This window comes from Entelurus aequoreus, linkage group LG09, assembly GCF_033978785.1.
Source record: "Entelurus aequoreus isolate RoL-2023_Sb linkage group LG09, RoL_Eaeq_v1.1, whole genome shotgun sequence".
Lineage (NCBI taxonomy): Eukaryota > Metazoa > Chordata > Actinopteri > Syngnathiformes > Syngnathidae > Entelurus > Entelurus aequoreus.
Window position 1 is genome coordinate 19,413,641 of NC_084739.1, and position 13,602 is coordinate 19,427,242.

At 33.6% G+C, this 13,602-nt stretch overlaps 1 protein-coding gene and 1 long non-coding RNA gene across 2 annotated transcripts in view; both read left to right on the forward strand.

Moving 5' to 3' along the window:
• LOC133657233 (uncharacterized) overlaps positions 1-13,602 on the forward strand; it is a 972,718-nt gene that overhangs the window by 787,435 nt on the left and 171,681 nt on the right. The gene's annotated exons all lie outside the window — the stretch shown is intronic.
• Positions 3,462-13,257, forward strand: bag2 (BCL2 associated athanogene 2). The gene is made up of 3 exons (XM_062057652.1): positions 3,462-4,019; positions 4,154-4,263; positions 12,658-13,257. Exons 1-3 carry the CDS (start codon positions 3,898-3,900, stop codon positions 13,050-13,052), a joined length of 627 nt encoding a protein of 208 aa, XP_061913636.1. The 5' UTR covers positions 3,462-3,897; the 3' UTR covers positions 13,053-13,257.

The following is a 13,602-nucleotide window of genomic DNA, read 5'->3' on the forward strand; positions in this document are numbered from 1 at the left end:
AAACAAAAAACTTGTGCGGTCCGCGGACCGGTGGTTGGGGACCACTGCTCCAAAGCATTCACACGTTTTGTTTTTTTTTACACCAAAATGTATCCATTATTTAACGTCAACTTACTATTCTTCTCCAGATTTTGGCGCGCTCTACCTTCCACATTTTTCACCCGATTTCAAACCATTCCAACTTCAAACTATTCAGCCTATTCGGGAATCGCGGGCTTTCCCTTGACAAATTCCCATATTTCAAGGTTTTCCGTGAAATTTTTCCCATTCAAAATGAATTGGCCGTTTTTTAAACTTTCACCATTTCCACATTTTTCAACCGATTTAAAACCATTGCACATTGCACCATTCTGGAAATAAAAAACTATAATTTTTCCAAGTTAAAAAACAATTCCAGGATTTTCCAGAATTCCTGCTTTTCCAAAGCCCTATTTCCACCCTTTTTTCTGGCGACTACTCCTTCCACATTTTTCAACCCACTTCAACTGTTCCACCGTCAAAACATTTCTCTTAATCAGGACAAAAAACGTAAGTTTTTTTTTAACTACAAAAATTCCCGGTTTTCCTGAAATTCCAGGAATTCCGTTATAACATTTTTCAATTCAACATTTCTCGACCATTGGAAAAATTCCAACACCAACCATATCAACTCATTCAGACCATTCAAGTTTTTTACCATTTTCAAAAAAATTCCCGCTTTTCCTGAAATTCAACCGGTTAAAACCATTCCACCTTCAACACATTCCACCATTGAGGAAATGTAAACTATAATTTTTCCAAGTTAAAAAAAATAATTCCAGGATTTTCCAGAATTCCTGGTTTTCCAAAGCCCTATTTCCACCCTTTTTTCTGGCGACTACTCCTTCCACATTTTTCAACCCTTCCACCGTCAAAACATTCCTCTTAATCAGGACAAAAAACAAAGTTGTTTTTTAACTGGAAAAATTCCCGTTTTTCTCGAAATTCCAGGAATTCCGTAATACCATTTCTGAATTCAACATGTTACTACTTCAAAATTTCTCGACCGATTGGAAAAATTCCAACACCAACCATTTCAACTCATTCAGACCATTCACATTTTTTTTACCATTTTCAAAAAAATTCCCGCTTTTCCCGAAATTCCCACATTTTTGGGAAATTCCCATTGTAATCAATGGGACATTCTTCAAAGTTCCACAATTCCAACATTTTTCATCTGATTCAAACTGTTCCAACTTCAAACTGTTCAGCCTATTCGGGAATTGCAGGATTTCCCTTGACAAATTCCAAAAATTCCCAGATTTTCCAGAATTCAAGGTTTTCCGGGACATTTTTCCCATTCAAAATGAATTGGCCATTTTTCAAACATTCACCATTTCCACGTTTTTCAACCGATTAAAACCATTCCACCTTCAACACATTCCACCATCCTGTAAATTGAAAGTACCTTTTTTCCAAGTTCAAAAAAATTTCAGGATTTTCCAGAATTCCTGCTTTTCCAAAGCCCTATTTCCACCCTTTTTTTCTGGCGACTACTCCTTCCACATTTTTCTACCCACTTCAACCGTTCCACCGTCAAAACATTCCTCTTAATCAGGACTGGAAAAATTTCCCATTTTTCAGGAATTCTGTAAAGTAATTTCTCAATTCAACATGTTACTACTTCAACATTTCTCGACCGATTGAAAAAATTCCAACACCAACCATTTCAACTCATTCAGACCATTCAAGTTTTTTTTTACCATTTTCAAAAAAATTCTCGCTTTTCCCGAAATTCCCTAAACATTTTGAAAACTCCCATCGAAATCAATGGGACATTCTTCAAAGTTCCACAATTCCCACATTTTTCCTCTGATTCAAACTGTTCCAACTTCAAAATATTCAGCCTGTTTGGGAATCGTGTGCTCTACTTCAACAATTCTAAAAAAAAAAAATCCAGGATTTCAGTACAACTTCAGCATTGGACCATTCACACGCAATTCCTTCAGGCATTGCCTCATCTAGTTAAAGCAGGGGTGTGCAAACTTTTTCCACTGAGGGCCGCACACTGAAAAATCAAAGCAAGCGGGGCCATGTTGATATTTTTTTATTTTAAAAACCAATACAATATATGTATAAAAAATATACATTTAGGCCTCCACTCAGACTTGATCCCAGGGACCCCAAAGGGTTTTGTTAAAAAATATATAAAAAAATGTGTCATTATTCAGTATTATTATTTGTATTATTATTCAAGTTTTAAATCCATAGATCAACATTAGGTCTGTCTGTCAATATAACGTTTTTAAAGATTTAAGTCGTATGCTCTTTTTGTCAAAGAAAACCCTGTTTTTATATGGAAAAAACACAAAATATGCAATATTTTCACCCAATAACATTTTTAAGTGGAATATTTTGAGATTATATAATAATTGGAGCGTTAAAAAGGTCAATAACTCATAACACCATCGATTTTAATTCATTATTATTTTTTGAGCGATGACACTTAAAAACAGATCACACAAAAATGATTGGGGAACCAAAAGGGTCCTACTCATTAAAGTGTTAAAAAATAAATTATAATTTTTTTTTACTGTTTACTTTTAACACAATAATCTCGAGATCAACTTCAGATCTATCCGTCAATTATAAGTTGTATTTTTGTTTATGTTTTTTGTTTGTTCGTTTTTGGCCCTTCTTAAAAAAAAAAAAAAAGACAGCTAAATTTTTTATATGGCAAACACAAAATATGCAACATTTTCCCCAAAAAATATCTCAAAGTGCAATATTTAATGTGACGTAATTGGAGCCTTGGATAGGTCAATAATTCATAATAACATTGCTTTTCATTCATTATTTTTTTTTAAAGAAAGAAACAGCCTGCATGGCAGCTTTGTGTTATTAGAGTAAACATTGCAACATTTTCTTGTTACATTTCACCTGTTTGGTCTTTCATACCACTTTTTATGTTTTAAATTTTTTTAATCATATTTTAAAATGGGCCGTGGGGCCGTTAAAAAATGACCTGCGGGCCGCAAATGGCCCCCGGGCCGCACTTTGGACATCACTGAGTTAAAGGTATGAATTTGTAATGTAATACTGCCTTATGTTAACATACAACACTTATAACTATAATTATACTTTATTAGCTGTAGTTTATTTGAGTAGTTTAGTAATTGTAGTATTATACATTATATGTAAAGTATTATATAAATCTGTTATGAGTAATTGGGGACGGCGTGGCGCAGTTGGGAGAGTGGCCGTTCCTGGTTCGATCCCCACCTTCTACCAACCTAGTCACGTCCGTTGTGTCCTTGAGCAAGGCACTTCACCCTTGCTCCTGATGGGTCGTGGTTAGGGCCTTGCATGGCAGCTCCCACCAGCAGTTTGTGAATGTGTGTGTGAATGGGTGAATGTGGAAATTGTGTCAAAGCGCCTTGAAGGTAGAACAGCGCTATACAATTATAACCCATTTACCGTTTATTCACAATAGTAATGGTGGTAATCTGCATGTATTAGTAGTAGTGATAATTTATCGTCGTTATAATTTACTAATAAAAGTAATGTTTGTAACCTAAATATATTGGTAGTACTTATTATCATCGATATTTATTCATCATTATTTAAGTACTTAAGTTTTATATCGATTTAAAAAAATCATGCAGTAGTAGTGATACAATTTATCAGCAATAGTAAGTATAAGCATTGTACCGTTGTGAGCGACTCTCGTAGTCCACGAAAAACCATCATGTGTGTTCGGGACTTATCGGAAATATTCGGCGAGGTCAAGTGGAGGAAATGCCGCCCATATTAGGAAATGTTCCCCGGTGCAGTCAGCTGGACTCCACAGCAGCGTAGCGCTCACTCGCACGGAGCTCCTTTTTTCTACAACTACTCACTTGGTAAATTTAATAACATTTATCTTATTAATCCGCCATCATGGCCCAGGCCAAAATACAAGCCAAACTCAACGAAGCGACCTGCAGCAAGTTCAACAGAACTTTGTCCATGGCGGACCGGGCTGGACAACTTTTGGCTAATTTGGATCAGCTGGAGTTGAGGTACCGTTACATGTGTTTTCTTCTTGTATGTGCTCGTTACATATTTCTTACATTCTTTGCTCGCCTATTGCAACAAACTATTGTTACAAGTTGAAGACATTTTTGAATTGTGTGTGTGTGTGTGTGTGTGTCAGGGTGGAGGCTTTGCGGGACGCAGCCTCGGCCATGGAGCAGGAAAGGGAGTGCATCCTGGAAATGATTCAATCCTTACAGAACAGTCAAGAAATGCACAACATCAGTGCCGGTAAGGACACACTCCCACTCCCACTCCCACGTCCTCAAACATTCTATACTCAATAGGTTATTGTTCGTTTTTTTAAATCTTCCACCCACTCTTTGTTGTGTATGAATGGCACAGTGCTTTGACTATATCAGTGGTTCTCAAACTTTTTTGTCATCCCCCACTTTGGACAAGGGGGAGTTTTCAAGCCCCACCTGCCCCCATCGCCCCCAACAGAACGCTAATGCCAAGCTTAACATTTTCAAATGTATCGAACATCAAGTAACATCAAGTTTTATACATTCAAACTCAATAACATAAAATAAAATCAAGTTCAATAATAAATAAAATAACTGTGCAGCTGTGGTATAACTTGCATCAAGTTCAATATCAAATCAAATAACTTGCATCAAGTTCAATAATAAATAAAACAAAAGTGTTATAACTTGCATCAAGTTCAATAATACATCAAAACAAGTGTTATAACTTGCATCAAGTTCAATAATAAATCAAAAAAAGTGTTATAACATGCATCAAGTTCAATAATAAATCAAATAAAAGTGTTATAACTTGCATCAAGTTCAATAATAAATCAAATAACTTGCATCAAGTTCAATAATAAATCAAACAAAAGTGTTATAACTTGCATCAAGTTCAATAATAAATCAAACAAAAGTGTTATAACTTGCATCAAGTTCAATAATAAATCAAAAAAAGTGTTATAACTTGCATCAAGTTCAATAATAAATCAAAAAAAGTGTTATAACATGCATCAAGTTCAATAATAAATCAAATAAAAGTGTTATAACTTGCATCAAGTTCGATAATAAATCAAATAACTTGCATCAAGTTCAATAATAAATAAAACAAAAGTGTTATAACTTGCATCAAGTTCAATATCAAATAAAATAACTTGCATCAATTCAATAATAAATAAAACAAAAGTGTTATAACTTGCATCAAGTTCAATAATAAATAAAAAAAAGTGTTATAACTTGCATCAAGTTCAATAATAAATCAAATAACTTGCATCAAGTTCAATAATAAATAAAACAAAAGTGTTATAACTTGCATCAAGTTCAATAATACATCAAAACAAGTGTTATAACTTGCATCAAGTTCAATAATAAATCAAAAAAAGTGTTATAACATGCATCAAGTTCAATAATAAATCAAATAAAAGTGTTATAACTTGCATCAAGTTCAATAATAAATCAAATAACTTGCATCAAGTTCAATAATAAATCAAACAAAAGTGTTATAACTTGCATCAAGTTCAATAATAAATCAAACAAAAGTGTTATAACTTGCATCAAGTTCAATAATAAATCAAAAAAAGTGTTATAACTTGCATCAAGTTCAATAATAAATCAAAAAAGTGTTATAACATGCATCAAGTTCAATAATAAATCAAATAAAAGTGTTATAACTTGCATCAAGTTCGATAATAAATCAAATAACTTGCATCAAGTTCAATAATAAATAAAACAAAAGTGTTATAACTTGCATCAAGTTCAATATCAAATAAAATAACTTGCATCAATTCAATAATAAATAAAACAAAAGTGTTATAACTTGCATCAAGTTCAATAATAAATAAAAAAAAGTGTTATAACTTGCATCAAGTTCAATAATAAATCAAAAAAAAGTGTTATAACATGCATCAAGTTCAATAATAAATCAAATAAAAGTGTTATAACTTGCATCAAGTTCAATAATAAATCAAATAACTTGCATCAAGTTCAATAATAAATAAAATAAAAGTGTTATAACTTGCATCAAGTTCAATAATAAATCAAACAAAAGTGTTATAACTTGCATCAAGTTCAATAATAAATCAAACAAAAGTGTTATAACTTGCATCAAGTTCAATAATAAATCAAATAAAAGTGTTATAACTTGCATCAAGTTCAATAATAAATCAAATAAAAGTGTTATAACTTGCATCAAGTTCAATAATAAATAAAACAAAAGTGTTATAACTTGCATCAAGTTCAATAATCAATCAAAAAAAGTGTTATAACTTGCATCAAGTTCAATAATAAATCAAATAACTTGCATCAAGTTCAATAATAAATAAAACAAAAGTTTTATAACTTGCATCAAGTTCAATAATAAATCAAACAAAAGTGTTATAACTTGCATCAAGTTCAATAATAAATCAAAAAAAGTGTTATAACTTGCATCAAGTTCAATAATAAATCAAATAAAAGTGTTATAACTTGCATCAAGTTCAATAATAAATCAAAAAAAGTGTTATAACTTGCATCAAGTTCAATAATAAATCAAATAAAAGTGTTATAACTTGCATCAAGTTCAATAATAAATCAAATAAAAGTGTTATAACTTGCATCAAGTTCAATAATAAATCAAATAACTTGCATCAAGTTCAATAATAAATAAAACAAAAGTGTTATAACTTGCATCAAGTTCAATAATAAATCAAAAAAAGTGTTATAACATGCATCAAGTTCAATAATAAATCAAATAAAAGTGTTATAACTTGCATCAAGTTCAATAATAAATAAAACAAAAGTGTTATAACTTGCATCAAGTTCAATAATAAATCAAAAAAAGTGTTATAACTTGCATCAAGTTCAATAATAAATCAAATAAAAGTGTTATAACTTGCATCAAGTTCAATAATAAATCAAATAAAAGTGTTATAACTTGCATCAAGTTCAATAATAAATCAAATAACTTGCATCAAGTTCAATAATAAATGAAAATAAAAGTGCCACTTTGCAATCTTTGCCAAAAAAAGGAGGACAGGGCAAGTGAACATGAGTTTTACAGTACTCCAGCATTAGTGGCTGCAATGAGCCTGTTTTGCACTGCACAGCTTTTCAAATGGGGGTTGCAGGCTTGACACTGCCACTGTTAAAACCTCATTGAATTCGGGGCTGAGCTGCCTTGACGTGAGTGTTTCCCGGTGAATGACACAGTGTGTCCAATGCGCATTTGGCGCAACCCTCTTTATTAGAGCCTGCAGCCCGTTTCTTGACTTTGCCATGCGCGCCATCAGAGCAAAAGCCCACACAGTTTTCCCATTTAAGGTCGTGTTCTTTGAGGAAACTGTCCATTATCTTGAACAGCTCATCAGCAGTGGCTCTATTTTTTATGTATTTGCAAAACAGCAAATCCTCGCACAGTGACTCGCCATTCACAAAGCTTCCGCTTAGCCCCGCCCCCATTAGTTACTGTTGCTGTCTGTCAAACTTTCGCTCCTACCTAGAAATGTAAAGCAAACAGGAAAAATAAGTAATTTACATTTATCTGTATAGCGGATTTCACAGACAGAATCACAAAGTGATTTTCAGTGTGTATAGAAAATGAAAGCATAGTAAAAAAAAAAAAAATCAAAGAATATAATAATACAAAAATAAAAGTGACATTTCCTCCCGTTCCTCGCGCCCCACCTGTCATGTCTCTATTCCCCACCAGTGGGGCGCGCCCCACACTTTGAGAAACGCTGGACTATATTATACAGTGTATAATATCTCAGGGGTGTCCAAAGTGCGGCCCTGGGGCCATTTGCGGCCCGCAGCTAATTGTTTACCGGTCTGCCACACATTCTGGAAATGCTATTGCAAAAAATAAAAAAGAACATTAAAAAAAGTGTAATGAGGTGAAATCTAACGAGAAAAAGTTGCAATGTTGACACAAAAGCTGCCATGCAGGCTGTTTTTTTTTCTTTTGTCTTTATTTGTATTTTTTTGCCATTGCTCAAAAAAAGAATAAAATCCAAGTTATAATAAATTATTTTCAAGGCTCCGATTACTTCAAATGTTTCACTTGAAAATGTTTTATGTGGTAAATATTGCATATATTGTGTAGGTGCCATATAAAAACATCAACGTTTTCTTTGACAAAAGAGCATAAAACAAACAACATGATAGTTCAAACGTAAAATCGACAGATATATCTGAAGTTGATCTCGTAACTTAAGTGTTGAAAGTAAAAAATAAAAATAACTAATAAAAATGTATCACTTTATGAGTGGGGCACCTTTTGGATCCCAAATATATTTAGTTTGAGTTCTACCTTCCTAGTCACGTCCGTTGTGTCCTTGAGCAAGACACTTCACCCTTTGCCTCTGATGGCTGCTGGTTAGCGCCTTGCATGGCAGCTCCCGCCATCAGTGTGTGAATGTGTGTGTGAATGGGTGAATGTGGAAATACTGTCAAGGCGCTTTGAGTACCTTGAAGGTAGAAAAGCGCTATACAAGTATAACCCATTTATCATTTATTTATCATTTAAGTTTGAGTTTGAGTTTATTTCGAACATGCAAGCATACAACATGATACATCACAATTTCCAGTTTCTCTTTTCAACATGTTCGAAAAGGAGTAGGAAGAAGCAGAGCTTATTTAATCCTACCCCTTTTCTTTACACAACAGTTGCTAAAACTTTTTGTTCACTTCCTGTTCACAATTTATTCACAATAAACTCCATAAGTTTAGTGGTATTTTATTTATCTTTTCACTGTGATGACTCAAAAATATTAAAGAATTAAAATCAATGGTGTCCTGCATTATTGATATTTTAGGACTCTAATGACTAAATACTGCATATTTCAGTTTTACTATAAAAAACAAAGTTGTTTTTGACAGAAAAGCCATAAAACCTTTTTTTTTTTTTTAAGTTGATATAGAGATTTACTGTAAGCGTTAAATAAAAAATAATAATAAAAATTAGACTTATTTTTAACATTTTAGTAACTGAGACCCTTTATGGTCCCCGGGACCCCTAAAGGTAAAATAAATTTAAAAAATCCATATATTTTGTTATGGTTTGAAAATAAAAAATATCAAAATGGCCCCCACATGCTTTAATTTTTCCGTTTGCGACCCTCAGTGGAAAAAGTTTGGACACCCCTGTTATACACCATAACACTACATCAGGCCGTGCATGCAGTACTCCCGCCACTCCACAGGGGACAGCAGCGAGACATGTTTTCAAACTTTTTTTTTATTGAACAACAAAAATACATTTATAATGCACACAAAAGCAACAAAACAAAAGCAAATAGAGTATTAAATAATAATAATAAAAAAATATGAAAAAAAAGACAAAAAGGGCTACCTAAATCACTTTAAATGTTTTTTTAACAAATATATCAAACAAGGGCTTTTGTACTCTTAAACATCCTCCAATATTGTATTGATAATTGTAAACCATTAAGCCAATTAGAAAATGTAGGCCTTACTTTCATTGATCGACATTTATGTAGAACATTTTTGCCTGGAGCATAATAATGTTGACAAACATTTCTATGTTACAGTCGTTTATAAAAATACCAATTTTGATCTCTTCAAAAGGACTACAAATTCAACCCTGAAAAAATCAAAACAATTTAAACCAGGGTTGCTCGTGCATGCAGTACTCCCGCCACTCCACAGGGGGCAGCAGCGAGACATGTCACAAAGAAGCTGTAGTCTGCTGAGTAGAAGAATAAAACTACTAATTCAACCCTGAAAATCAAAATCAAAATTTAAACTAGGGTTGCTCGTGCATGCAGTACTCCCGCCACGCCACAGGGGGCAACAGCAAGACATGTCACAATGTAGCAGTAGTGGGATGAGTAGAATTGATTGATTGATTGAAACTTTTATTAGTAGATTGCACAGTGAAGTACATATTCCGTACAATTGACCACTAAATGGTAACACCCAAATACGTTTTTCAACTTGTTTCGGGGTCCACTTAAATTGATTCATGATGCAAATATATACTATCTTCATAATACAGTCATCACACAAGATAATCATCAGAGTATATACAATGAATTGTTTACATTATTTACAATCCGGGGTGTGGGATATGGAGGAGGGTGGGATTAGGATTGGATGGTATCAACACTTCAGTCATCAACAATTGCATCATCAGAGAAAGTTAGTTTAGGGTTGAAGTTGCCTGGAGGAGAAGAAGAATTTTTGTTTGTTTGTTTGTTTGTTTTTTAAACTTTTTTTTATTGAACAACAAAAATACATTTATAATGCACACAAAAGCAACAAAACAAAAGCTAATACAGAGTATTAAATAATAAATAATATTAATGAAAAAAAAAAAGACAGAAAGGGCTACCTAAATCCCTTTAAATGTTTTTTAACAAATATATCAATTTAAGGGCTTTTGTACTCTTAAACATCCTCCAATATTGTATTGATAATTGTAAACCATTAAGCCAATTACAAAATGTAGGCCTTACTTTCATTGATCGACATTTACGTAGAACATTTTTTGCCTGGAGCATAATAATGTTGACAAATATTTCTATGTTACAGTCGTTTATAAAAATACCAATTTTGATCTCTTCAAAAGGACTACTAATTCAAACCTGAAAAAATCAAAACAATTTAAACCAGGGTTGCTCGTGCATGCAGTACTCCCGCCACTCCACAGGGGGCAACAGCGAGACGTCACAATGAAGCAGTAGTGGGATGAGTAGAAGAATAAGACTTTTTTTGTTTTGTTTGTTTTTAAACTTTTTTTTATTGAACAACAAAAATACATTTATAATGCACACAACAAAAGCAAATACAGAGTATTAAATAATAAATAATATTAATAAAAAAAATATGAAAAAACAAAAGGGGTTACCTAAATCACTTTAAATGTTTTTTTAACAAATATATCAATTTAAGGGCTTGTGTACTCTTAATCATCCTCCGATATTTGATTGATAATTGTTACCCATTAAGCCAATTAGAAAATGTAGGCCTTACTTTCATTAATCAACATTTACATAGAAATTTTTTTGCCTGGAGCATAATAATGTTGACAAACATTTCCATGTTACAGTCGTTTATAAAAATACAAAATTTTATATCTTTAATAAGACTAGTAATTCAAACCTGAAAAAATCTAAACAATTTTAGACTAGGGTTGCTCGTGCATGCAGTACCCCCGCCACTCCACATGGGGCAAAAGCGAGACATGTCACAATGAAGCAATAGTGGGGTGAGTAGAACAATAAGACTACTATTTTTATTTTATTTCATTTGTTTTTGTTTTTAAACTTTTTTTAATGAACAACAAAAATAAATTTATAATGCACACAAAAGCAACAAACAAAAGCAAATAGAGTATTAAATAATAATGAATAATATTAATAAAAATTTTTTTAAAAAAAGACAGACATTCCTCTGTTACAGTCGTTAATAAAAATACCAAATTTGATCTCTTCTATAGAGAATGGGGACATCTCCACACTCTTGTCTCTCAGCCAATCTCTGATCCCCTCCCAAAACAGATGTACACTCTCACATTCCACAAACAGATGATTGACATCCTCTACAGCTCCACAGATATAACAGCCATCAACCTCCATGTTAAATTTCCGTTTCCAAAAAAATTGAAGGGCAACCCTGGGAAAAAAATCAAAACAATTTAAACTAGGGTTGCTCATGCATGCAGTACTCCAGCCACTCCACAGGGGGCAGCAGCGAGACATGCCACAATGAAGCAATAAGACTAATTCAACCCTTCAAAAAATCAAAACAAATTAAACTAGGGTTATTATTATGCTCCAGGCAAAACGTTTTCTACATAAATGTCGATTAATGAAAGTAAGGCCTACATTTTCTAATTGGTTTAATGGTTAACAATTATCAATCAAATCTTGGAGAATGATTAAGGGTACAAAAGCCCTTAAAATGATATATTTCTTAAAAACATGATTTAAGTAGCCCTTTTTTTAAAAAAATTCCATATTTTACATTATTTATTATTTAATACTCTCGGTATTTGCGTTTGTTTTCTTTCCTTGGCATGTTTCGCTGATGTTGAAAGTGCCTTGACTTTTGTGTGCATTATAAATGTGTGTTTTTTGTTCAATAAAAAACAATTAAACTAGGGTTGCTCGTCCATGCAGTACTTTCACCACTCCACAGGGGGCAGCAGCGAGTCATGTCACAATGAAGCAGTAGTGGGATGAGTAGAAGAATAAGACTACTAATTCAAACATGAAAAAAATCTAAACAAATTGCGAAAATCGGACTTTTTAAACAAGGACTGGACAACAAAGTATGAATGTTCTGCCCTTAAGTGTCTTTTGTATTCCTTGTGTTGTTTCTGTCAGAGTATAACCCTGGCGATCTAAACCAGTTTAATACTTGCAGTGCTACATTTGACCAGTAGATGGTGATAATGCACTTACCGGTATGTATAGTTGCAGTGAGTTACAGACACATACTGTATCCAATGTTTAATGTGGATATTGTTTAATTTCTATATGTCTAAACATCTGTAGTTTATTCTGTGAATGTATTAACACCAAACCTATTTTATGTATGTAAAATACACAATTGACGTAATGTGTATTTTACGTTCACATTTGTAGTCTTACAAATCTAAATGAAGAAATGTAAAGAAATACAACGTTGGTGTTTTTAAAGGCACAATGCTGTTTTTCAGGTGAGAAAGAAGAGTTAACACTGACCGCCGACCGCCTGATGGGCCGCACGTTATCGGTGGAGATCAACGTGGGGACCACCAGGAGCAGCCAGCAGAAGGAGGCCTTGCAGAACGCCACGTCCATCATCGACGACATCGTCCAGAAGCTCCTGGTGGACATGGCGGGCTCCAGGCTGCGGCTGCTGGCCCTGTACTCGGCCTGCGTGACCGAGGCGCCGCCCGTGCCCGTGGACCAGAAGTTTCAGGCCGTGGTGATCAGCTGCGCTATGGAGGACCAGAAGAAGATCAAGAGAAGGCTGGAGACGCTGCTGAGGAATGTTGAAAACGCAGAGAAGAATATTAAGATCATGGATCACCAGAAGGTAGAGGATCCAAAAGTCAATGGCAGTCAATAAATAGACGGTCATCTATGTACGTTTTTTACCTTGGGGCCAAAAATCTAGCATGAAGAAGTGACCTAACTATATGTTCCCTTTTTAGCAACCCATGACTCACTTTTAAGTCCTTTGAAATACCTCAATGCACGAAAACACATTCAACTGAAGCTCATATTTGCATGAAGATGTTTTTAATATGCACGTGTGCAAGTGGTTAAAATAAAATGACATTGTTTTTGTCGGTCACTTTTATTGACTCAAATGCATTGATTGATTGAAACTTTTATTAGTAGATTGCACAGTACAGTACATATTCCGTACAATTGACCACTAAATCCAGGGAGAGAGTACCAGGCATGCAGTGCGCCGTTTAATTGTTTCAATGTGCGAGGGAGAACGTGGTTTGAGGTCAAATGTCACAAAAAAGTATTTCCTCTCATTAGTTTTAGAACTGAAAAGACCAAAAAATTCAGTCAAAATATGACAAAAAATAAGATATTTTTTTCTCAGAGAACAGACAGAACACATAAATGATGACAACATGAAGGAAGTAGTTGAAAGTTTCAAT

Coding starts and splice junctions, on each gene's coding strand:
- bag2 (XM_062057652.1), top strand. CDS start 3,898: ATGGCCCAGGCCAAAATACAAGCCAAACTCAACGAAGCGACCTGCAGC. Junction 4,020..4,153: donor TTGGATCAGCTGGAGTTGAG/GTACCGTTACAT, acceptor TGTGTGTGTCAG/GGTGGAGGCTTTGCGGGACG. Junction 4,264..12,657: donor AATGCACAACATCAGTGCCG/GTAAGGACACAC, acceptor GCTGTTTTTCAG/GTGAGAAAGAAGAGTTAACA.